General features: G+C 45.5%; 6 protein-coding genes across 9 annotated transcripts; 3 read left to right on the top strand and 3 right to left on the bottom strand.

The window, feature by feature from the left end:
- Positions 1 to 8: 8 nt before the first annotated feature.
- Positions 9 to 19,116, bottom strand: LOC6591122 (ribonuclease P protein subunit p25-like protein). Its single transcript, XM_002015467.2, has 5 exons — positions 19,068 to 19,116; positions 809 to 938; positions 567 to 748; positions 383 to 499; positions 9 to 315 (listed from the first exon to the last, which is right to left on the bottom strand). The coding sequence occupies exons 2-5, from the start codon at positions 914 to 916 to the stop codon at positions 117 to 119; spliced, it is 606 nt and encodes a 201-aa protein (XP_002015503.1). The 5' UTR covers positions 917 to 938; positions 19,068 to 19,116; the 3' UTR covers positions 9 to 116.
- LOC6591121 (tyrosine decarboxylase) lies at positions 2,834 to 8,983 on the top strand. Of its 3 annotated transcripts, none has more exons than XM_002015466.2 (8): positions 2,838 to 2,912; positions 3,593 to 3,790; positions 3,877 to 4,184; positions 4,258 to 4,692; positions 4,746 to 4,960; positions 5,418 to 5,544; positions 7,931 to 8,442; positions 8,508 to 8,983. In XM_002015466.2, the coding sequence occupies exons 2-8, from the start codon at positions 3,661 to 3,663 to the stop codon at positions 8,686 to 8,688; spliced, it is 1,908 nt and encodes a 635-aa protein (XP_002015502.1). In that variant the 5' UTR covers positions 2,838 to 2,912; positions 3,593 to 3,660; the 3' UTR covers positions 8,689 to 8,983. The 3 variants fall into 3 exon arrangements, with proteins under 3 accessions (XP_026841582.1, XP_002015502.1, XP_026841581.1); XM_026985780.1 differs by having other exon boundaries at positions 2,839 to 2,912; positions 3,588 to 3,790; XM_026985781.1 differs by lacking the exons at positions 5,418 to 5,544; positions 7,931 to 8,442; positions 8,508 to 8,983 and having other exon boundaries at positions 2,834 to 2,912; positions 3,588 to 3,790; positions 4,746 to 5,104.
- LOC6591120 lies at positions 9,843 to 10,953 on the bottom strand. The gene is made up of 2 exons (XM_002015465.2): positions 10,935 to 10,953; positions 9,843 to 10,872 (listed from the first exon to the last, which is right to left on the bottom strand). Exons 1-2 carry the CDS (start codon positions 10,949 to 10,951, stop codon positions 9,948 to 9,950), a joined length of 942 nt encoding a protein of 313 aa, XP_002015501.2. The 5' UTR covers positions 10,952 to 10,953; the 3' UTR covers positions 9,843 to 9,947.
- Positions 13,809 to 17,008, top strand: LOC6591119 (aromatic-L-amino-acid decarboxylase). The gene is made up of 3 exons (XM_002015464.2): positions 13,809 to 14,122; positions 15,025 to 16,129; positions 16,192 to 17,008. Exons 1-3 carry the CDS (start codon positions 13,993 to 13,995, stop codon positions 16,736 to 16,738), a joined length of 1,782 nt encoding a protein of 593 aa, XP_002015500.1. The 5' UTR covers positions 13,809 to 13,992; the 3' UTR covers positions 16,739 to 17,008.
- Positions 19,117 to 19,283: 167 nt separating the features above from the next.
- On the top strand, positions 19,284 to 19,987 carry LOC6591117 (peptidyl-prolyl cis-trans isomerase H). The gene is made up of 2 exons (XM_002015462.2): positions 19,284 to 19,392; positions 19,451 to 19,987. Exons 1-2 carry the CDS (start codon positions 19,309 to 19,311, stop codon positions 19,916 to 19,918), a joined length of 552 nt encoding a protein of 183 aa, XP_002015498.1. The 5' UTR covers positions 19,284 to 19,308; the 3' UTR covers positions 19,919 to 19,987.
- LOC6591116 (post-GPI attachment to proteins factor 3) lies at positions 19,916 to 21,367 on the bottom strand. Of its 2 annotated transcripts, XM_026985381.1 has the most exons (5): positions 21,252 to 21,367; positions 21,056 to 21,195; positions 20,683 to 20,999; positions 20,159 to 20,625; positions 19,916 to 20,098 (listed from the first exon to the last, which is right to left on the bottom strand). In XM_026985381.1, exons 2-5 carry the CDS (start codon positions 21,189 to 21,191, stop codon positions 20,014 to 20,016), a joined length of 1,005 nt encoding a protein of 334 aa, XP_026841182.1. In that variant the 5' UTR covers positions 21,192 to 21,195; positions 21,252 to 21,367; the 3' UTR covers positions 19,916 to 20,013. The 2 variants fall into 2 exon arrangements, with proteins under 2 accessions (XP_026841182.1, XP_002015497.1); XM_002015461.2 differs by having other exon boundaries at positions 21,056 to 21,366.
- Positions 21,368 to 23,213: the final 1,846 nt, after the last annotated feature.

Below are 23,213 nucleotides of genomic sequence, written 5' to 3'. Positions count from 1 at the left end.
ATTTTGAATACATAGTAAATTATACTTTATTTGCATATCCCTACAAAGGGTACTCAAAGCATTCTAGCCGATTAGATTAGTTAAAGAAAAGCTTCAGGTGAAGTCGACGAAATCTATCATTGGCCAGGACTTGGAGCAGGAACAGGGAGCTGCTCTGTGCTCCGCTCTGGGTTTCCTTGCTGCTGCTTGTTGCGTCCATATCTAGGTCGTTTATTTGGTCGACTGGCTGCTCCTTGCTGATGCTGGCGGGGCTGAGTACGTGCAGGCGTTCCATTATCCTGCCAGTAATCGCTAGTTGTGTTGGGTTTCTGCACTCTGCATACGAAAGGATATACGAGTATTAGTTGTCTTTTGTAAACAGATTCTTAAACTCTATTCTTACCCCTGCACGCTCTCGGGCAGCTCGTCCAGGCTCATGAGTATGTGTATGCTGGGTATCTGGCGGTTGACAATGATTTCCTCGAGGCCATCCATCTGTGGCTTCCAGTGTTCCTCCACGCTTTAATGAGAACTACTATTACTGAACCCGCAATGATGTTATGGCTCTTATGCTGAGGAGGACTCACCTGTTGTAGGCCATGCGCGTCACCTGGTACAGGGGGTGGGTACGCTTAAGCACCTCAGCGCAGGATATGGTTTTGACCACTCCGCCGCCGGAGCCACTCCACACTAGACAGCGGTGTTCGCCCTTGTTGAGCGCCGCCTGGGCATACTCAATGACATTGCTCACTTTGGTGCCGCCTTTAACCTATAATTGAAGCGGGATTGAAGACAACTAAAAGACTCACCTCCAAAGGTGAGCACTAACCTGCATCCAGAGGAAATCCTTTTGGGTCTTTGGTACGCAGTCATCAAATGGCAATTCACTCTTGCTCAAATCCCGCTCAACATTCTCCGCCTTGCGGTAGTGCATCATTTTGAGGGTCCTCGAGTCTGATCTGAGAAACGGGAATTATTTCATACCATCGGGAATATAATTATGTAGAAGCCCTTAAGCATAACCTTGACATAACCAATGGCAGCCCAAGGGCCCAATCTGTGCCGAGTACACTGCCAACAGCCAGCAGCCAACTCAACAGCGAACCACTCCACTCATCGTAAACTGTCCTGAGCAGTTATTGCCCGGGTGCTGTACAGCGTACAGTCCGTGCAAATTGAATAATTGCTTGGTTTATGAGCCGAGAGACCAAGAGCAAAAAAAAACAAACAAAAATCAAAAAATAGAGAGAGAGAAAAAGGACAAGCTGGGAATAGCGCAGGGGACCAGCTTTAGAGACAACTATGTTACCTACATTAATTTGATAAAAAGGTATTTGAAACTAAGAAAATCTCAAAGAAAACTAAGGAAAGGAAACTAAGCAAGACACGTACATTATGCTTTTCGAGATTTCCATAGAATTGGGTCAGTTAAGAACTACATAAGAGAAAATTCACACATCAACAGAAACGAAGGAAACTTTCCGGACTCCTCTCCTTTTCCACTTGGCGCAATTTGTTCCTGAAATCGGAAAGACAAACCATTTGACACTGCCATGGGTGCCCATCCTTTGAGTAAATGCATTTTGAAGAGGAGTTCAAGTAAAAGTCAATAAAAAACCATTCCTACAGCAATTAAGTGTCCGCGGCTGCACTAGCGTCAGCGTTTTCCCATTAAATAGAATTCTGCTGGCGCGGGCACTAGACAACAGCCAACCAGTGGCAGGACGATGCCGACGACGACGATGTCGGTAACAAGCAGGAAAAGGAGGCCAGTAAGGGATGATTACCAAGGAGCATGATGCCACTTGTTGAGGTTAGGGGCCAAACAACATTTTAGCGCAGGGTGGCGGCACGGGGGAAGCTGCAGCTGAATTCGACAGCAGCAACGAAAGTTTATTAATGAACTTTTCCACCCACCGAACACCCAGCAACACAGAAACTAGCAGAACTAGAGGCCGCCAAGAACACAGAGCTAGAGATACTGCCACGTGTCCCACACAGAGCAACGGAGCAGACGATTCTCAAGGCTCAATGCAGTAGAAATGAGGAACAATGCCTCGGCTGTGTAGAAGGAAAAGGAAAAGCGGCAATGGAATGTTCCTAAAGGAATGCCTGGAAATTCCTTCCATCTCTGCTTCAGTCCCTGCCTGTCCCATTGACATCGTCATCGTCATTGCCAACGCCATTATCATCCGGCACGGCACCGCATCGCCGCCATTCCTATCAAGTACGTTTTGAACAATAATTCAATTTGGTGCGGAAGTTATTAATAAAACGGTTCACCCAAGACGCGCACAAGTGGGAAGGCGCTGACGTCGATAAGCGATGTCCTATTCCTATCAATGCGATGGCGATGATGTGCCCTGCCCCACGGAGTGTTTCTGACAACACGTACTTTGAATTATCTGTACCAACGGTTGGCGGTTACCCAATTGTTGGGGAAATAAGATGTTCTTATTTAAAAGTTGAAAATTCAATTTAGTGTGCGTATACGCAATATCAAGTATACGCAGTGGTTTTGAAACTTTACATGGGGTCGTAAAGCGTTTTCTTTCGCGCTCTTTTTCTGCTCCTTCTGCATATCTTCACGTACAGCGCACAGCACACAGCGTACAAAAGGGTGGGCGGAGAGTCGAGCTATGAATGAAGTGCCGCAAATATTTCATTTATTTGCCATCTCAATCGCACCACACACCCCCGCCCCCAGCCCACTGAAGTATGCATTCATTAGACATGCCACGGGAGTCGGGTAAGCAGCAGCAGCAGCAGTAGCAGCAGCTGCCCCGATTCGTGGCAGCAGACCGAGCCAGCCGAGCTTAGCTCCTGGCCCAACCGCAGAGCAAGGATCATTTTGGTTTTGCAGGCCGTGGCCAACGGTTCAGGAGAAGCGGATTCTGAACTAAATCACACAGCGCATCTCGCCCGATATCCAAGTAAGGCACCTGGCAACTGATATTAAAATTAGTGTTAGCCTCCAGGCGATGAAACAATGCCGGGGGAACCGCAGTTTAATTACAAACAAAATACAAAATCTGTTTATTCGAAAAATCAAGTAAAATTGAGAAAGACCGCAAAGTTTATCCACAGCATAGCCCAGCATCGTAGAAATACAGAAATCTATCAATAGTTTCCATTCATCAAGTTCTAAGTAAAGCGTGTGCAACATGTAAAAAACCCCCATCAAGGCTGTGGATTAACAATAATTAACCACAATGGAATCAATTTACCCACAAATACGGCGTATGTGAATTATTATGTGAATATAATCGGGAAAATATGAACGGAATTTTCCACAAATTGTGAACAAAATTCCACTCTATTACATAGCACCTTTTATTGGATATTTTTGGAAATCGACATACAAATTGGCTCATTCTAAAATCACAAAATCTTTATTTTCAAATCATTTTGAATTTCGGTCTTTAAATAAATTCCAACACGAAATGGCTGCAAATTTTCGCAGACAAATCTTACAATATAACATCTCGAACAATTGATTTATTTTGAAATTAATTTTTTTGTATCAATATAAAAACATTTCTAACTCGCCCATGCCTCTGCCTACGCCTACGCCTCTTCAATTAATCGATGGATACATCCATGAGAAGCGCAGCGTGCGGAAACTTGGAAACACATACGCAGAAGCCCAAGCCAAAGCCAAATTGGACAAACGGATCGAAGATGGATAGCACCGAATTTCGAAAACGTGGCATGGAAATGGTCGAGTACATCTGCACTTATCTGGAAACCCTGAACGAGCGACGGGTTACGCCCAGCGTGGAGCCGGGCTATTTGAGGCATTTGCTGCCATGTAAGCAAACAATTTTCCATCCATCCAATCTATTTTGGGATTTTCGTTGATTCTCTGGATATCCCTCTGGCTACATTCGCACACAGCTGAGGCGCCCCATGAGCCGGAGGACTGGGACCAGATCATGAGCGATGTGGAGGATAAAATCATGCCTGGTGTGACGCACTGGCAGCATCCCCGGTTCCACGCCTACTTCCCGGCGGGAAACTCATTCCCCTCGATCCTGGGCGACATGCTCGGCGACGGCATCGGCTGCATTGGATTCTCCTGGGCAGCCAGCCCCGCCTGCACCGAGCTGGAGACGATCGTCCTGGACTGGCTGGGCAAGGCGATTGGTCTGCCGGACCACTTCCTGGCCCTCAAGGAGGGCAGCACCGGCGGCGGGGTCATTCAGGTAAATTGCGCCAGTCCGGCTGGTAAAACGCCGTGATTTAATTCGCCCTTAAATCTGTTTGTGATCGACACAGACATCCGCCTCGGAGTGCGTGCTGGTCACGATGCTCGCGGCCCGGGCCCAGGCCTTGAAGCGGTTAAAGGCCCAGCATCCCTTCGTGGAGGAGGGCCACCTGCTGTGCAAGCTGATGGCCTACTGCTCCAAGGAGGCGCACAGCTGCGTGGAGAAGGCAGCCATGATTTGCTTTGTGAAGTTGCGCATCCTCGAGCCGGACGAGAACGCCAGTCTGCGCGGTCAGACGATCTACGAGGCCATGGAGGAGGACGAACTGCAGGGGCTGGTGCCCTTCTTTGTGTCCACCACCCTGGGTACCACCGGCTCCTGTGCGTTCGATAATCTGCCGGAGATCGGCAAGCAGCTGGAGAGGTTTCCCGGCGTCTGGCTGCATGTAGATGCCGCATATGCGGGCAACAGCTTCATCTGTCCGGAGCTCAAGCCGCTCCTGAAGGTAGGTACTCCTATCCCGGCCCTCTGCTTCGATCTGCAACATCCGCTCCGCAGGGCATTGAATACGCCGACTCATTCAACACGAACCCCAACAAGTGGCTGCTGACCAACTTCGACTGCTCGACTCTGTGGGTGAGGGATCGCATCCGTCTGACATCAGCTCTGGTCGTGGATCCGCTGTACCTCAAGCACGGCTACTCGGACGCGGCCATCGACTATCGTCATTGGGGAGTTCCACTCAGTCGGCGGTTTCGTTCGCTGAAACTCTGGTATGTGAACAAAAAAATAATAATCATTATCATCATTATGGCACCCGACAGACCCCGAAAGACCCCGAAAAACCCTCGACAGTCAAGAGTGTGAATGAGTGTTTGTTGACTATTGTCAAAAACTGAATTGATTTTGTCGATTGGCCTGGAGTGTGTACCGCTTGCTCGCTGGTGTCTTGTTTAGGCCTTACTCTTGGCCATCTTTGTCATGTCCGCCACGCTCGTTCATTATTTGCTTGCGATTTAGTTGTAAAAACATAGAAATCAAACTTTGGAAAGAGCAAAGGTCTGTGTGCCGCGGAATCTATCCAAATGAGATGAATCAACACCAAGATATGTGCATGTGTAGGTAGAACAAACATTCAATGGCTAATGGTTTCCTGTCCGATCATTCCATCAGTCCACTCAAAATATACAATTATTGTTTTTGCCGGCTTTCCATGCTGTTTCCTTGCAGGTTTGTGCTGCGATCCTACGGGATTTCCGGACTACAGCACTACATACGTCACCATATCAAATTGGCCAAGCGCTTTGAGGAGCTGGTGCTCAAAGATAAACGCTTCGAGATCTGTAATCAAGTCAAGGTGAGTTACATTCGGTGGGCTTTCATTTCATTTCGTTTCTTTTCTTTCTTGATTCGCCTTTAAAGTACTCGTAATTAATCATGCTTAGGGTTCAAAGCTCTTTGTGTGCGCCCCACCAACAATTTCTGTGTGGGCTGTGTCTGGGATTTTCACTGAAGCAAGTTTTTTGGTGGGTGTGCATTTGGTTGTCCATTGTTGAGACCAATGGCTCGGTGGTCATGTAATGCCCAGTCGAAATTTGGAAACCGATTTGCTAGTGACGCAGATACAAGTGCCTAAACGTTGTCCGTTGTCTGCATAGGCAAGCCCATGGCCACCCAAGACCCTGGCCAAAACCCCAGAGCAGAGCCAAGTACTACTACGAGTATCGCAAACGTGCGGAACAGCACGCCGAATTCCGAGCAGAGACCAGCGGGAAATTTGATTTGATTTCTTTCTTTCCGCTGTGGCCCCTTGAAGTGTTTTGGCATTATTTGGCCACAGAAAATGTTTCAGAGACAGGCCACAAGTGATTCATCGACAGCCCAGTCAGGCTGCCAGCTACCAGCTGACGGATGCTTTCAGATGCTGGTGGACTGGTGGAACAAGCGGGGCGAACTCTATTTGTTTGGGCAATCGGCTTCGTAACTGCAGGCGAAAACGGGCGGGAACGTTGTAAGCCGCGGCAAGGGCTGATTTTTTGCCAAAAAGACATTTCATAGAAATCGATCGAATCGTTTAGGAGATTTTTATATATTCGATTTGATCTGTTTCAACCCATTTGTCTTTTTTATACCCAATACTCAAGATGAGTATAGGCGTATATTAGATTTGTCGTGAAAATGGATGTGCGTAACGTCGAGAAGGAAGCGTTTCCGACTCCATAAAGTATATACATATATTCTATATCAGCATCAATAGCCGAGTTGATTAAGCCATGTCTATTTGTCCGTCTGTCCATCTGTCCGTCCCTATGAGCGCCTAGTGCTCAGAGACTATAAAAGCTAGAGCAACAACATTTTGTATCCAGACACCTGTGATATGTCACTGTTACAGGTGTATTTAAAATCTCCTCGCCGCCCACAAAGGACGAAAACCTTTAAAGATACGAGAAATTAAAAAACCGACAATCATAGAGAATGACCATATCTACCAGATAGCTGAATCTGGATCATATCGGATCGGATTTTTATAGCCTAAAGGAACAAATCAATTTGCAGTGGCTACGCAGCGCTCGAAGACATGTTCAGACACGTATTCTGTCTCTTCCGCATTCTGTCTAAATGTAGAGTTGCGGTCGCAGCAGCAACTCAGCAACTCCTTTTTTTATATTTTCGGCCCAACACCAGCTGTTCTATCGAGCTCCTTTCGCCAGAGGGCGAACACTGTACAAAGAAGAGTGTGTGTGTGAGAGAGAGAGAGAGAATTAGTTAGCGCGTTGCGTAGCTACAGAATTTTATTTGGTCCTTCATTCTCCACAGTTTTTCGTTCTTTGTGGGGGCGGTGCAAAATTTTAAAACAGTGCGTTATCATAGGAGTCTGGAAACTGTAACGAACCCAAAAGGGTCCGGTCCCAACATAGAATAATACATACATATATTATTCGCCATATGTACTTCATAACTCTAATAACACCCGATCCACACATAGCTATAAAGACACGCGCAGAACCCACAAAGCGCCGACTAATCATACCCGGTCACGCGGACTTCCCCTACTCCAGACCGAGACCACTCCACTTACGTGGAAACCCGGCGCCGTGTACAGACGCTGTGCTAATTTAAGAATCAGTGTTTAAGTGCTAAGAAAGTAATAATAATAAAAAAATCAAACTAATAACCCGAATAACATCAGTTGCGTAAGTTCATTTCAAATCGCTGAGGGACCAAAACTATCCCCCACTCTACCCCCACCTCTGCGCCGAACAACGCAAGCCCGACGTCTCCCTTAAAGTTCCATCCATTTCTACAAATTTCTTGTGGATTGAACCCTTGACGTGACTGAGTTTACCTCAGCCTGAAATAGGTCCAATTGGGTTGATCCCTTATAGTCTCATCGGAACGGACGGACAGACAGACAAGCATGGCTATATCGACTCGACTAGTTATGCTGATCAAGAATTTATCAATATTCAAATCGAATGTGCCTCGTGACCCACACGACATGTATATTGTGTTTTTTTTCTATTCTCATGGATTATCTTTTGCTCCACTTCTTCGCTTGTGCGTGCCAGGGTCGAGGGTCAATCTGCAACTTCATGAGGGAGCGATGGATGCAGTTTCCAATGCAAAATACAACTTTTAATTTTTCAGAAACCTTTCAGTAGGATAATGGTTCTAGAGAACTTCTTTGAATAGATTCTTCACTCAAAATCTATTAACATTGATAATTTTTTCCATTTACGTAGCTTGGCTTGGTCTGCTTCCGCTTGAAGGGCAGCGATAAACTCAACGAAAAGCTACTAAGCATCATCAACGAATCGGGAAAGCTGCACATGGTGCCGGCCAGTGTCAACGACAGGTATATCATACGGTTCTGCGCCGTGGCCCAGAATGCCACGGCCGAGGACATTGACTATGCCTGGGACATTATTGTGGACTTTGCCAACGAGCTGCTGGAGAAGGAGCAGCACGACGAGCTGTCCGACATCATTAACCGGAAGAAGCAGGACACTCTGGCCCAGAAGCGGTCGTTCTTTGTGCGGATGGTCAGCGATCCGAAGATCTACAATCCAGCCATCAACAAGGCCGGCACCCCGAAGCTCTCCATGGAGCTTCCATCGCCGGTGGTAAGTCGCGGGAATGCTCCCATCATTCGCACCCAGAGCTCCGTCGACCACAATTCCTGGATATCCTGGCCGCTGGCCTTCCTCTTCAACAGCGGCAACAACGAGGACAAGGGCAACAATGTCTCGTTGCGGTGGGTAGCCCAGCTTCTGCCACAGGTACAGTCTTATCGGTTGTCTCTCTCCATGTTTGTTGCAGCTTCCGACACCTGGACACCAATGTGCGTCACTCTTCGTCGCGCCGCAACTCTGGAGCTGGGTCTTCGCCCTCGCCAGAGAATGAACTGGACATTGTGAGTGCCCAGCAGGAACAGAGATCCCCTCGCAGGTCGCCCATGGTCATGCGCAAGGCATCTTCCTCTCGCGATAATCCCAACTAAGAATATCCCACATAGCCTACACGTATATCAAATATATTACGAGTATATGCGCCTCCTTTTCCCTGGCGCCTAGTTGAATTACATGCATATAGAAAATTTTACGATATCTAGTAAGACATCAATACTCCCAAGGCTTTTCTCGATCTCCCCTTTAATCCTTAGCGTATGTTCGTTTGCAGAAGAACAACGAACAAAAACTCGAATAACTTTCATGTTTATGAACGGCAATAAATTTAATTTCACATTCTGAAACTGTTATGGGAGCAATGGGAGAAGGAACATCAGGAAGATCTTCTAGTAAAGGTATATACAATTCAGAGAACATTTACACTGATCAGTCAGGCAACTTTTCCATTACATGGGGACTCTAAAAGACTCCTTTAACTAGTTTATTGTATTGGTGAGAGGGTGTTGCATCCATTAGATTATTGGGAATCAATGAGATACCGCTCTATATCTGATGTACAATTTCTTCTTTGAGAAGCCTTTGTAAATGCAAGATGCTTTTATTCGTCGGGTTCTTTGGCAGTGAGATACTTTTCAAATTCTGAAACTGTTGGGGCAGAATGGGGGAAGAAACCAGGATCTCTTGCTAAAGGTTTCTGAGACTCTGGATACGGAAGCCCATAGATGGGATTCATTAGGTACTTTTCTACTATATCCTGTCTGAAAAACCATTGTAAGTGTAATTTAGTATCTTTGAGATACATTTCTATCGTGAGCAAAGACTACCTTATAAAAATACAAGCCTGCATTTTTCTAAAAGATAATAATCATAATTCAAGAGCCGACAAACCGACTGTGCTTTAGGAATCTTCATTAGATTTAAAACATATTTCTGTTAATTATCTCTATGGACAAGCTCCCTTCTTCTCCTGCTTTTCACGGATATGTGCCACTTTCTCGAGAGTATTTGGAAGACGCCACAAACAGCTAACAAAGCCAACAGAAAATGTACGAATACGTGATAAACACACCTATCCTGTGATTTTTTTCTTTGCCTCCACGAAATAAACATACCGAAAGATAATCTCATTTTGCTGATGCCATAGATATGACGTAGGATTGGCGGATCGTCATGGGTCATGGGAATAGGAATAGGAATATGGGCATACATATATAGGGGTATGGGTATGGGATGCGCATTAAATGGATTATGACTCAGAGAAAGCCCCGAAAGAGAATTTATTGAGGCAAAAATTCAAACAATTTTGAGAAAAGCAAAAACAAATGTGTGTGCTTATTGGGCATGAGATCGGTTATGGCGGTGAGGTGTACAATCTGCGTGGGTTCTCCCGGAGCTTCTCCCTCTCCACAAACATTTTGACCAGCTTGTTCACGTAGGCCTCCTTGGCGACGGGCGAGTACTGGCTGAAGTGCTGTTTCTCTATGTCCCAATTCAGATAACTTGGAGCCTCCACGTCTTTTGACGCCCGACTAGATGGGGCCAGGTTTGTATCGAGTTTATCAATTGCGACATTTTGAATGCGTTCCTCTCTATAAGTACTGCTGCTCTTTGGGACTGTTGTCACCTGTGCCCCATCTTCCGTATTATGGCTGGCACTGGCTTGTTCCGGCTCTTGCAATTGAGGACTTGCCTTCATTTTGTTAAATATGTCGTCAGGCTGCTTTGAGGGCGACGTTGGTGCCTCTGTTTGATCCTGCTTGGACAGACTTTCCGGCAACGGCTTCAATCGTTGCTCCATCTCCCAGAGCTGTCGCTCCTCTTCGTCTCGTTTGCGCCCAGCCTGCATTATGTCCATCAGCTGAGCGACATTTGGATACATGTCACTCTGTTTGTTATCACTCTGCTTTCTATCAGTACCTTTTGGCTTAATCTTGTCGAGCATTATATCCAGCTGGTTCATCGCATGTATCTCTCCGGGAAGGGGGCCCATCGCATTGCTTCCGAGTATATCCGAATCGCGTTTCATTTTCTTCTGCCGCTTTATCCCCTCGATGTGATCCATTATAGCATCTAGATGCGGTTTGATTATCGATGTGTCTCTGTATTCGCCTGATAAGTAGCCCCGACCTTGTAGGTATCCAATAGGGGACTCCCAGCTCTTGATCAAGCCCCGAACAACCTCATCGTAGGCATTGTTGAGGCCCATTTTCTCCAAGTTCGTAATCCCTGCATTGACTTGCTTGGCTCCATCCAAGGTACTGCAGGTCAGAATATACCTGTGTGCGATTTCCGCTTAGAACGGTAATGGATGGAGGGGAATTCACATATTTTAATTTACCAGAATAAAAGTCGCATGGCAGTCGAGGCTCAACACAGTTTACAGAATACATATACATATATATGATGGGATTCAATAAGCTATATAGATGGAGATTTTATTTTTCAAGCAGTACGAGTATTTTATAATCCTTTAAATTCCACTCAAAACGGCGCCAAATCAGGTTTAAAACACCATTAATTAGCATACGTCGTAAAACGTCATATCATGAAATTCGAGATCGAAACTACTACGGGTGTCCGTACCGTAAAGTTCAGTCCCCCAGTAAACCTAAACGATCTGCTACCTGTCTAAAAAAGCCTTTAGCACTACCCATATAATACATCAATCAGAGCGCCGCTAAACTTTTGTATTTCAATGATGACAACAACGAATTAGCATGCACAAACGAATCAGAATGAATGAAATGCCTAAGGTATGATGGGGCCACAATGCAAACAGACGAAATTGCCCAAAACATAGAAGATTCGATCGACGCCAGAAATTTATGCAACATCCGTCAGCTGTTGTCAACCGCGTGCTTCGAGGGGCAACAACAAATTGTTCAGTTTTCAAGAGAAGAGGAGCCGTATTTCGGAACGATCATGGGATCGTTCGTGTATGGCAGTACCAACTGCCATAATTAATGGGCCTTTGCCATGGGCAGGGGTAGACAGAGCCAAGCTCCGAAGAGACATCCCAAGTCGCACGTAGTGTGAGGCACCAGCACCAGCAACAGCAACAGCAGCAGCAGCAGAAGGCGGATGGATGGATGATGGCGATGGCCCTCAAGCATTTTGAAGTGTGACCGCGTAAACTGAATATATTTTTATATTTAGACGCACGACGTCATCTGGCGCTGGGGCTGGCGCGGTGAATGAAAGTTTAGGCAAAGCTTCGAGCCGCGAAAGAAGAGCGCCGAAATACGCCAAGTCATGGCGTCTCACCCTCTCGCAGTCCGTCTTCCTTCGGCTCTCTTTATGGCTCCGATCTGAAGCTTGTCAGGCCGGCGCGTGCGACAGATGTATGAATCACCGAATGTATGGTCGGCGTTGCTCCAACTGGAGTTCTGAGAGACAGATAAAGAGTGCGGTCAAGAATACGTCATCTGTGGATCCTCATGGCAATACATATGTATCTTTATCTAACATAACTTACGGGTGATGTTCAATAAGCTTTCAACGGCAATTCACATCCATGCATTTTGTGCCGTACCGGACCTACTGCTAATACACCAAACAATCCCAAATTTTCACTGGTGAACTCGATAGCCACTAGTATGTTGTTTGATGAAAATTATGCATTCTGATTAAATATTGGACTGACGTTTAGGTTATTGAAGATTTGTGGTTTTATAGAGGAAAATTATATTTTTGAAAAACTTCGAACTAAAGTATCACCTAGCTAGCAATTAAGCAATGGGCATTAGAAGTAATGCAGGAGGCAGAAGGATGACATTTGTGACTAAAGGTAAAAAAGTATAGAAAATATTATATTTATTTATACTCTTTCTTGACCATAACTAAGGCAGGGCGGGTAACCAACTCCTGATACTGGTGTTCAGCAAGTTCGCTTGTGCAGCGCTGTTTCACCTAACGACAGGGAAATCCATTCATTAATTTCTACTCATTCACCCACTCCCACACTCATAATCATTCACACCCACTCGCACTCGCTTGCACCCTGAATAAGTCAGAGAAAAAACAAAATTAATTTTGCAATATTTGTTTATTTGGTTATTTGGATATTTGTTGTTTTCATATTCCACCTAGCAGGAGATTCCGTGAAACAATGGGCGCTCTTCACCGCTACGTCACAAGCTAGGACTGTTGCCAGGGATTCGTCATGGCGCATGCAACACCTGCTCCGTCCCATCGCTCTTTGCGTTAACAGATTTGTTCAATATTTGGACAATTATTTGCCACTTTTGAGCAAGTACTTCAAGTGATTCCCCCATGTTTGATGCTTGCCCGAAACATCGGCCGCTGGAAAGTTTTGGCTATTTTGAAATCCAAGAGTTTTGAGAGAGAGCGTGTTTGTTCTTTTCTTGAAATGGCAATCTGCACGTGCCTTTTTCCAATATGTTGGCCATTTTGACAGCTCCAAAAGTTCCCCTAAAAAAAAACCGCAAAATTAATTCAGGTTCGGCTGCCATTAAAGCAGCTCAGACACGATCAAAAGCAATTTAAAAATCGTAAAATGTATCTGAGCTAATCTGAGAAGAAGAAGAAGAGGACATTGAGGTAGGCAAGAAATGAAGAAAGGGGTACCATGAGACAAAGACGTGTAGTCGTCAGATAAGTCAACCAACAACCTATTATTTTTGTTGAGATTCCCCTAAAAGTTGGTGATTTTTATCGAGGTGCTTCTGAGGTGCGAACTATGTATTTTTGGTCCGTTACAAACATAGCATACAATTATAGATAAATACCCATTTCTTACACTATTCAGTACAGTTTCCATTAATATGTTCAATTATATAGCAAATGGCGTATCACTCACCAAATAATTATGGCGAAAACTAAAAACCCTTTCACGCCAGGGACTTTTTTACAAAGCAAACACAAAAGCGCTGCCGAGGCGTGCCGCTGGAAGCGACTGCGAGAGAACCGAAAGAAGGCGGCGTAATGACCAAAGCGGGTTTCCCAGCCACCCAGCCACCCAGCCACCCGATCGCCCAATTCCCCATCTCCGTGCAAGTAATTTGAGAGTGATCACGAGACAGTGAACGTCAATAGAAGCGCTACTACGGCGAACACCTTACAGGTAGTCGAGAGAGAAACAGAGCGCACGGCCGAGAGTACCCGACGGGGCGGCCGCCACACGAAGCCCCCAGAAGCACAGTTTCTATATAAAGTCGAATGCAGCCTCGGTGTTCAAGTCATTCGCGCAAAGGAAGCAGAAGCTGCAGCGTGCAAGCACCACGGGACAGCGGGATAGTACAGTGATTGAGAGAAGTTTGTGTGTGTTCCTGAAGTGTGTTTAAGCCCCCAAAGAAATAGTACATACAGCAAAAGAGAGCGTCAAGAAGGTGCAAACATTGCTAACAAGGGACAAAAGTGTTAATCAAATTGTTAAAATGAATGTGGAAGACTTTCGCAAATACGGCAAGGAAGTGATCGATTATATATGCCAATATAGCAGCAATATTGAAGAGCGCGATGTGGCTCCAACATTGGATCCGGGTTACCTGAAAAAACTGCTTCCAGGTAGGAAAGAAATTTAAAAAAACCATATAAACTATTCGTAGCTGATAGTATTCCGATTAGGATGCTATTCCGATTTCTCGGATGATATGCCAACAACTCTCAAAACTATTTTGTTTACACTGTGAATTTTCGTGCTGAAGTTTCTTCTTGCAAATCAGAATGAAAGGCTTATTTATAGCGCAAGTGATAAATTGTATACACTAATTAGTAAACTATTCCTAAATAAATTGGCAATGAATTCGAAAATATTTCGCTTCGCACAAAATAATTAAAGAAAGTCGAAGATGAAACGCAAAGCCACTCGAAAGCAAACTTGTTAAATCATGTTGACTAATTGCTCTGCAAAGGCAAGTGAATAATGTACGAATATAAACTATTCGAACAGCCCCAGCCGGCCCACACACCCACCTACAATAGTACTACATACCCCACAACAAGAGGCGCGGGTGCGGGCGTGGGCGGGGGACCAGAGCATAATTGGGGCACACACTCAGCAGCCGTCTTCGATGAAGCTATGAAGCAGGCTATGGCAGGCCGGGCAGGTCGGGCAGGCAGGCAGACTTCGGTGGTAGCAGGGCCGGAGGAGATTTCAGGCGAATTCCGCGCAGTTTGTTAAGTTAAATATTTACGCCCGAATGGACGCCGCAATTCAACGCCGGGTTCAACTAAACAAATCAATTAATTATGCATACGCAAACACACACCTTCGGCCTTATAGTGCTCGTAGATATATGGACTTACTTGTTGATCATTCTACTCACTGCCAAAAATAACAAATTTACCATAAATATTGATGTCTGCCGGTCTGCCAGCGCTGCCGGCGCTGCTAGCCTTTATAGGTGATAAAAGAAGTATTTAGGAGGCACCCGACTTATCCAGCTGCCTTTTTGTTTACCCCACAGCGGACGCACCACAATCGCCGGAATCATTCAAAGATGTGCTCGAGGACTTTGAGCAGAAAATCATGCCGGGTGTCGTCCACTGGAACCATCCGAAGTTCTTTGCCTACTTCCCCTCGGGCAACTCGTTCCCCTCCGTCCTGGGGGACATGCTGAGCAGTGCCATTGGATCGATCGGCTTCAGTTGGGCCAGCTGTCCGGCAGCCGCCGAACTGGAAACGATTGTGATGAACTGGTATGCCAAGGCCCTGGGTCTGCCCAAGGCCTTCATCTCGGATGCCCCGGGCAGCACTGGCGGAGGGGCCCTCCAGGGCTCCGCCTCTGAGTGCGTCCTTGTCTCACTGATCACGGCGCGTGCTCGAGCCATCAACGAGCTAAAGGGTCAGACCACTGTGCACGACAGCGTCTTCCTGCCCAACCTGATTGCCTATGCCAGCCGCGAGGCGCACTCCTGCGTGGAGAAGGCCACCAAGATGGCCCTGGTCAAGCTGCGCATCATCGATGCGGATGTGCATGGACGCATGCGCGTGGATCTGCTCAAGCAGGCTATTCAAAATGATGTCAACGCCGGACTGACGCCCTTCTTTGTGGTGGCCACGGTGGGCACTACCGGAGGATGCGCCTTCGATGACATAACAGGGATCGGCCAGGTCTGCCGACAGGTGTCCAGCATTTGGCTGCATGTGGATGGTGCCTATGCTGGCAACTCCTTCATTCTGCCCGAGATGCGCGTGTTCTCAGCTGGCCTGGAATACGCCGACTCGTTCAACACGAATCCCAACAAGCTGTTACTAACCAACTTCGATGCCTCTGCCTTGTGGGTGCGCGATGTGATGATTCTGAAGAGTGCGCTCAATGTGAATCCGCTCTACCTGAGGCACGAGCACATGAGCGGCGTGGACTACAGACACTATGGAATACCGCTCAGCCGACGGTTCCGGGCCCTGAAGCTCTGGTTTGTCTTCCGCATATACGGCGTAAAGGGTCTACAAGAGTATATACGCAACCACATGGCCCTGGCCAAGAAGTTTGAGATGCTGGTGCGGAAGGACGATCGTTTTGAGGTGCGCAATGATGTCCACTTGGGCCTGGTCTGCTTCCGCATGCGGTAAGTTGAGAAAGTTGTTGAGTTTTCCTACAATTCTTAATAATAAATCCTTTCCTCTGCAGAACTGTCGACGAGCCCAATCACACGCTGCTGGCCATGATCAATCACTCGGGGAAAATGCACATGACACCGGCAAAATTCAATGGCCGCTATGTAATCCGATTCTGTGTCACCTATGAGCACGCCTGCGAAAAGGACATTCTAGATGCCTGGAGCCAAATCAAGTCCTTTGCGGAGGAGATCCTGCGCGACAATCAGCTGGAGATAAGATCTGCCCCGGCCTCACCAGAAGCAGAACGCACCAGTTCAGAGCCGGCGGCACCTGTGGCTGGCAAGCCGCCGATCAAGAAGAAGCTGACGAGAACCAAGTCGCTGCGCTTCTCATTCACACGCAGCATCTCGCGGGAGCAGTACCAGAATCAGAGCGAGCATCTTGGGGATGGCGCTACGCCTATTTTCGTGGTGGACCCAAAAACACTCCAGCAGAACTTTCAGAAGGCTGCAGAGGAGAACGAAAGGGTCAATAACATTAAGAACGGAACCACCGCCAACAGCAACACGAAGCTCAAAGATATATCCGATGTGGACACCGATGAGGCGAGTAATTGAGTGTAGCCTCCGAGCAGGATTCCCCCGACTTACCTCGAGCTAGTATTAGTGTAGTGTTGTAGTGTTGTGCGTGGAGCTGAGATGAGGCCTCTACCAATTAACGTTGCTAACGTTGAATTTAAGTACTTATTTATGCATTTAGAGCCTAAGTTTCGCCGCTGAATTTCATTCGATTCAACTCTGAAGTCATACCATTTGTATTCGATATCATCTTGTATTTATATCTAGTGACCTATCATGAACAAAAGCACATATTTATAAACATCTACTGGCATTTGACATGCTTATTTTCTAAAGAAATATTAATTCGTTGGAAAGTTCTTTGGGGATACCTTTTGCGCGGTTTTAAGATCACAGCGAGAGAACAATGTCCTTAGCAAACGCTTCAGTCCCAGCAAGCCTGACGGCTGTACGGAAACAGAAAAGCCCAATCATATGTGGGTGGAGGCTCGATCCGTCTACATACAACTCAAGTCCCTGGTGGACTCTCTGAAAATCAGCCAAGACGATGTCTCAGCTCCCAGCTCTAACATATCGCTGGAATTTGAGTGCAATGATAGCGGGCCCATGGCCATTGAGTTCCGACTGATGATTCCAATGTCTGATGTCGGATGCAGGCAACTCCAAGAACATGCTAGACCGGACACGTAACCTTGTACTCAGTTTATAAAGCAAATGGAGGCGAAGTTCACTGTGACCGATGTGCAGCTGGGGAATGTGAAGGAAGAGCGCGATCAACCAAGTGGGGATCCATACGGATATGGAAGACCATACGGATCGGCACCGCGATGCGGCCAACGGGCGACGAACCAAGGCTGAGTTGGATCTGGCCAGGACCCGTGTTGAACTAAAGCAGGCCAACAGCCAGCTACTGAAGTCTGTCTAACAGGAAGGTTCAGCTCTCGCAGCAGCTGGAGCAGTGGCAGATGGATATGCATGAACAAATCGACCTGCAGATGCGCTCCAAACTGCTCGAACGTCCCGCGCTGGCCCCAAAGACCCCCACGTCTCAGCCCAGCAGAGTAGCAGCCAAGCTGGCCAAGCGACTGTCTAGCTACAAGCTCTGGAGTTTATTTCAGCGGTAGCTCGACAAACCCAAAGCCGCGCTGTAAGCTCTATTCCAATCTTATATTCTTAATGAAGAGCGTGGGGCATCAGTGAATATTTATATTTTAATATTTATACACACAACTTGTTTATTACTTTTCCGCTTAAACGCCTGTAAAATCAATCCTTGTGTAAAAGCCCGTTTACGTGTATACATATCCCTTTGAGTCTAGAGGAAATGTGAGGACACATGGGCACGCCCTGGATTTCTCGGAGGGAGCCGAATTGTTTCTGTTAAGCTGAGTCGACACCAATTCGATTCGAACAAACCATACTAGAGCATGTTTTTTTCCAATACGTATAGTATGTTACATATGTAATGGCTGGCATCATTCTCTTCAATCGAAGTGTAGTGCAACACGACGATTACCCTGTGTGCACTCATCATGCAGTATCATATGGAGAAAAACTTAATTATATGATAGCCCTAACAAGACCCAGAGGTCATGCTGCGATGCTGTGAGAGAAAATATTGAGCAAATAGTCATGACACATAATATGAGATTGGGGCATCCTTAGACATTAGTATGACGTCCGTCAAAAATCGGTAAAATAACGGAAGTAGGCTGAAAGCTGTAGAATTGAGGAAAACCAGACACTAAATACGGATTGTGTTTTACGACCACAATTAACCACCCAACAAAATCTAATAAAGGGGTCATCTGCCTTGCAAAGATTTCCTCAAATATAATAGAATCATTTTTTTCCAGCCTTTAAAAAAAATTGGTCATCGTTTTTTCGATTGTATCAGGACCAAGATCCACTTCAATTACATATTAATTTATATTTGGGGCTAAAGTTTCTGCATTTAATTCAATTCATTAATTACTGCATTGCGCCTTCGTAAAAAAAAGACTAATTCGAAAATCACAACACATGATTAATAACAAAAATAAATTTGTTGTAATAATAGGCATGCTGAAGGCGGCAGCTGACCCCAGCCCTTCCCCCCAGGGTACGCCTTTGAGTGGCGATTCATCAAAATATCTGTACGTGAGCAAATCTAAGTGTAAGTTAAGAATTTATGTTTTATCGGAGATGAGCATATTTTTAATGCTGGCAACCAGGCTGCAAATGATAATTAAAACTGTGCACGGATCAAAACTTGCCTTAACGAACGGACAATGCAACGAAAAGTTTGACATTATAGATTGTTTCATTAAGAAATTCAAGTAATAAGCATATAAATAAGTGAAAGTGCTGTTGCCTAAGCACGACTTACCACTTTCTGATTAAAGATTAAAATAACTCAATTCAAGAACTGAAATCCGGAATCAACACAAACTTATAAACAAAACACACATGTTATTCCAATCGATAGAGCCGGTATTTGTACTATCGGTAGTGTATTAGAAAACATCGGTATTTCTGGTGCGTATCGATTCATCGCAAAAATGTAAACAAAACGCTGCCGGCACGCGAACTTCTTGCATTTGTTAAGAGATTTACATTTAATAATTAAAATGCCCAACTGGAACCAAATTCAGTCCCAGCTGCGCAGCTCCAACAACCCAGTCGTATTTTTCGACATTGCCGTGGGCACAACCGTGAGTAGAGGCACATATAATTAGTTGACTTATTTATGTTAACCATCTTTGCATGCAGGAAATCGGCCGCATGATCTTCGAGCTGTTTGCTGATACAGTGCCGCGGACAGCAGAAAACTTTCGACAATTCTGCACAGGAGAGTATCGGCCAGATGGTGTGCCTATTGGTTACAAGGGCGCAAGCTTCCACAGAGTAATTAAAGATTTCATGATACAAGGCGGAGACTTTGTCCAGGGCGATGGCACCGGCGTCACCTGCATCTATGGCAACACATTTGGCGATGAGAACTTTACCTTGAAGCACGACTCACCTGGCCTGCTGGCCATGGCCAACAGCGGCAAGGACACCAATGGCTGCCAGTTCTTCATTACCTGTGCCAAATGCAACTTCCTTGATGGCAAGCATGTGGTATTTGGACGCGTACTTGACGGCCTGCTGATAATGCGAAAGATTGAAAATGTTCCCACGGGGCCCAACAACAAGCCCAAGCTTCCAGTGACGATTTCGCAATGTGGACAGATGTAGAATGGATGTTTTTGGTATTGGATTTTATATAAATAAATACATGTTGCTATACAGTATCTGTAAACAAAGCGTGATCGAAGCGAATTTGTTATTTTCTAAATGTCCTTGTTGAAGTACGAAGAGTAGCCGCCCGACAAGACCTTCTCCTTTCGCAGTGTTCTGCAGTCCTCGATCATGAAACTGAAAAATAAATAAACTTAATAGACAAGCATATAAAATATGGGACATTTGAAAACCAACTTGTAGTAGAGCGAAACCAATGGGACTGTGGCAAAATGCCACAATGCATGGGCATCGAGAATCCAGCAAATGGGCGGAAAGTCCAACAGCTCAAGGCTCATTGCCAAAGCAAAAAGTATATAAAATCGGAGAATCCTCCTGAAGTAGGGCCGCCGAGTGCGCACTCTGTGACACCAGATGAACCAGCCCAAGGCGGACAGAACTCCGGTGGCAATATTCACTTTCATATTGAAGGAATAGTTGAATTTGCCGACACTCAGGTAGGCAAAGTAGTTAATGTAGTAGGAGACAATGGCCAGCGTGATCACACCGCGTAGGAACAGCGAGTATCGATGAAGCATTCGCATCACCATGCAGTAGAAAGTGCAGAGCACTATAGAATAGGCAAAAGCATAATCCAGCAGTTCAGTCAAGGGAAAGTCTCTCGTGTGGAATATTGAAGACCAGATCCATCCATTCAGACACGTCTAAAAGGGCAAAATTAATTAGTAAAAATGGAATTTTTAAGGCGTAGGGCCTTTTACCACTCCGAATATATGAGCCAGCATGTAACATGGGCTATCTGGACGCACTTCTCGTCGAAACTTGCGCAGCATTCGGAAATGCATGATACAATTTAACATTGAGAATATGACTGAGGCCGGCTCCTGCATTCCAAGCATTCTAAGAAAAGGCCATTTGCCATAGAACTGTGGTATGGGCCACGCTCGTTCCGCAAAGGCAGCCACAGTCCGCCACATGCAGCCATACTGGCACTCATCTGCACAGCTCCACTGAAAAATCTGATCGAATATCGACTGCTTATAAAAGTTCACGGCCTGCTCCTGTATTTCCAGGCCATCTGCGAAAAGAACAACGGTTGGTCAGGTGCACTCTATTACATGTATAGTTAATTACCTGCAGAGCAGTTGGTTCGCTCGCAGTTTTGCCGGCAGTTGTGAAAGAATTGAGTACGGTCACCATTGGATGCATGGCACAGAGTAATGGCCCCGACCAACAGCAGGAATATTGCACTATAATTAAGACTAAGCATTCTGCTAAAACCATTTAAATTGCATTTTTTGGTTTGTTTTTTGTTGACGGTTTAAGTTACCATGCTACCCGTGAGTAGCGTAGGATTATATGGCCGCCCGCTTATGTGAAGGTGGAAATTGCCAAGTCAGAGAATAGTAGATTTTTGAGTACTTGTTATAGTTTTACATCAATTTTGTCGAGGAAGTCAATTAAATTAGTTTCATACGCGCTGATGTTTTGTTTCCTAGAGATGGGAAGTTCTGCCTTGTTGTGTTGTACCACCACTAACCGTATAGTACAGAAAACTAAATCCCAGGGCCTTCGGCTCTGATAATTTACATATGAATTCAAATAAATCAAACAGATAAAAGTTTTTTTTTTATTTCCCACGCCCAAGTGTATCGTACCTCCACCCACCCTGCCCATTCTTTTTTTTATTATGTTTCGTTCAGACACTAACCACTGTATGGATATATATGGTGTCAGGTTAGGCCTTACTCCAAAACCTAGTGCTGTCGCTGATATTTTTTCTCTTTATTAAATTATTATCGCTATTTAATTCAATTTGCATGCAATTTCTGAATATTTTTTTAACTTTAAGGTATTCCGCATTTGGTCTTCAAAAAAGCCAAATCTGACGGGAAAAGAGCGTATTCGGCAGCACTGCGCACAAGAAAACACAGAAATCACACAGAAAACGCAAAGAGCATCCAATTGTGCCTGTACACATGCAAAGATGTGTTTGGTTCATGATGACGAGGCGGTAACCGAACGCCAGACCCGAACCCCATGGGACGGGAATTCTGTGTTCAACGTGCGACATGTTCGTTCTATGAACTGGCTCATCTATATTCTGTATGATTAGTGCGAAAACGTAACAGTTTATTCTGCCCGATTTGAATTGTGAAAATGTTTTTTAGCGTATATGCTAAGAATATTGAAATTACTCTTGAGGTTCAATGTCTTAATTCCTAAAATTCCGAAGTAGTTCTCTATTTTGACGATGACAAATCGTATGTCTTTTCTATTGTATGGCAGATGCCTACCCCGCCGTAGCCGTTGTTAAACACCCAAATCTCTGCGAGAATTCGTCCCTGTTGAGGAGCTGTTTGTTGTTGTGCGTCAGACTTTGAATTTTTAGCTGAAGAATCTTCATTGTTTGATGTTCCGCTAGTGTTGTGCTGCTCATGAGTAAGTGAAAAAAGAGGTGTTCATTTAAGTGAGCAACTGAACGTGTTCCTTTCAAACTGTTTCTTTTTGCTCCCTTGTTCTATTTTGTTGACTTGTTCTTTTTTGCTCACTTTTCTTTACTCACTTTTTGATGAATTTTGCTCCTCAAGGGCATTTTCAAAGGGCGTTGCTGCTCATTACCTTCACAGCTGCTTACTCTTTTACAAATTTAGTATGTCGCTAATTCGAAAGTATAGTGAAATTTTGAATAATGTCGAGGAAGTTTGACGCTAAGAAGCCAAGTGCAAGTATTGAAAATCTGTTTTGAGTTCCAAATGTCAAAGCAACGTAAGGCGTCATTTAAAGAGCAAGAACCCGGCGTCTATGGAGCCCGGTATCCGACAAAACACCGATGGCCCGATTGTACGCATGATCGCCAAGGGTCATCACGCGTTGCGGTTGGTCGAAGAACCGGAATTCAAAAGATTTATTTACGATGTGACGCACGCCCCGAAGTATAAGCTTCCGACGAGGAAAACATTAACCGGCTCCTTGATTCCCAAAATTCGTGACGTGTACACTGGGATGATAATAAAAACGAGGGGAAACGTTGTGAGTTGCTGCGGAGACCGCAACTCTACATTTATACCCGATACTTAGTCAGTATGGCTCTCCTCCGGCAGACGCCGCTAATATTGAACGACACGACAAAGAATGCGTGCGAGAGAGACAGAAAATCAGTCTGATCGTGACGTCGGGCGCTGCGTAGCCACTGCAAATTGATTTGTTCCTTTTGGCTATAAAAATGATTTGATTTGATCCAGATTCGGCATTCTGATAGATATGGTCATTATCTATGATTCTGCGTTTT

This window comes from Drosophila persimilis, unplaced genomic scaffold (assembly GCF_003286085.1).
Source record: "Drosophila persimilis strain 14011-0111.01,24,50 unplaced genomic scaffold, DperRS2 tig00000002-arrow-pilon, whole genome shotgun sequence".
Taxonomy (NCBI): domain Eukaryota; kingdom Metazoa; phylum Arthropoda; class Insecta; order Diptera; family Drosophilidae; genus Drosophila; species Drosophila persimilis.
This window is presented reverse-complemented; position numbering and strand designations above follow the sequence as displayed.

Coding starts and splice junctions, on each gene's coding strand:
- LOC6591122 (XM_002015467.2), bottom strand. CDS start 916: ATGATGCACTACCGCAAGGCGGAGAATGTTGAGCGGGATTTGAGCAAG. Junction 500..566: donor ACGCGCATGGCCTACAACAG/GTGAGTCCTCCT, acceptor TTCTCATTAAAG/CGTGGAGGAACACTGGAAGC. Junction 316..382: donor CTGCCCGAGAGCGTGCAGGG/GTAAGAATAGAG, acceptor TTTCGTATGCAG/AGTGCAGAAACCCAACACAA.
- LOC6591121 (XM_002015466.2), top strand. CDS start 3,661: ATGGATAGCACCGAATTTCGAAAACGTGGCATGGAAATGGTCGAGTAC. Junction 3,791..3,876: donor TTTGAGGCATTTGCTGCCAT/GTAAGCAAACAA, acceptor ATTCGCACACAG/CTGAGGCGCCCCATGAGCCG. Junction 4,693..4,745: donor AGCTCAAGCCGCTCCTGAAG/GTAGGTACTCCT, acceptor TCCGCTCCGCAG/GGCATTGAATACGCCGACTC.
- LOC6591119 (XM_002015464.2), top strand. CDS start 13,993: ATGAATGTGGAAGACTTTCGCAAATACGGCAAGGAAGTGATCGATTAT. Junction 14,123..15,024: donor CCTGAAAAAACTGCTTCCAG/GTAGGAAAGAAA, acceptor TTTACCCCACAG/CGGACGCACCACAATCGCCG. Junction 16,130..16,191: donor CTGGTCTGCTTCCGCATGCG/GTAAGTTGAGAA, acceptor TTTCCTCTGCAG/AACTGTCGACGAGCCCAATC.
- LOC6591117 (XM_002015462.2), top strand. CDS start 19,309: ATGCCCAACTGGAACCAAATTCAGTCCCAGCTGCGCAGCTCCAACAAC. Junction 19,393..19,450: donor ACATTGCCGTGGGCACAACC/GTGAGTAGAGGC, acceptor CTTTGCATGCAG/GAAATCGGCCGCATGATCTT.
- LOC6591116 (XM_026985381.1), bottom strand. CDS start 21,191: ATGCTTAGTCTTAATTATAGTGCAATATTCCTGCTGTTGGTCGGGGCC. Junction 21,000..21,055: donor GCGAACCAACTGCTCTGCAG/GTAATTAACTAT, acceptor TTCTTTTCGCAG/ATGGCCTGGAAATACAGGAG. Junction 20,626..20,682: donor TGGCTCATATATTCGGAGTG/GTAAAAGGCCCT, acceptor TTGCCCTTTTAG/ACGTGTCTGAATGGATGGAT.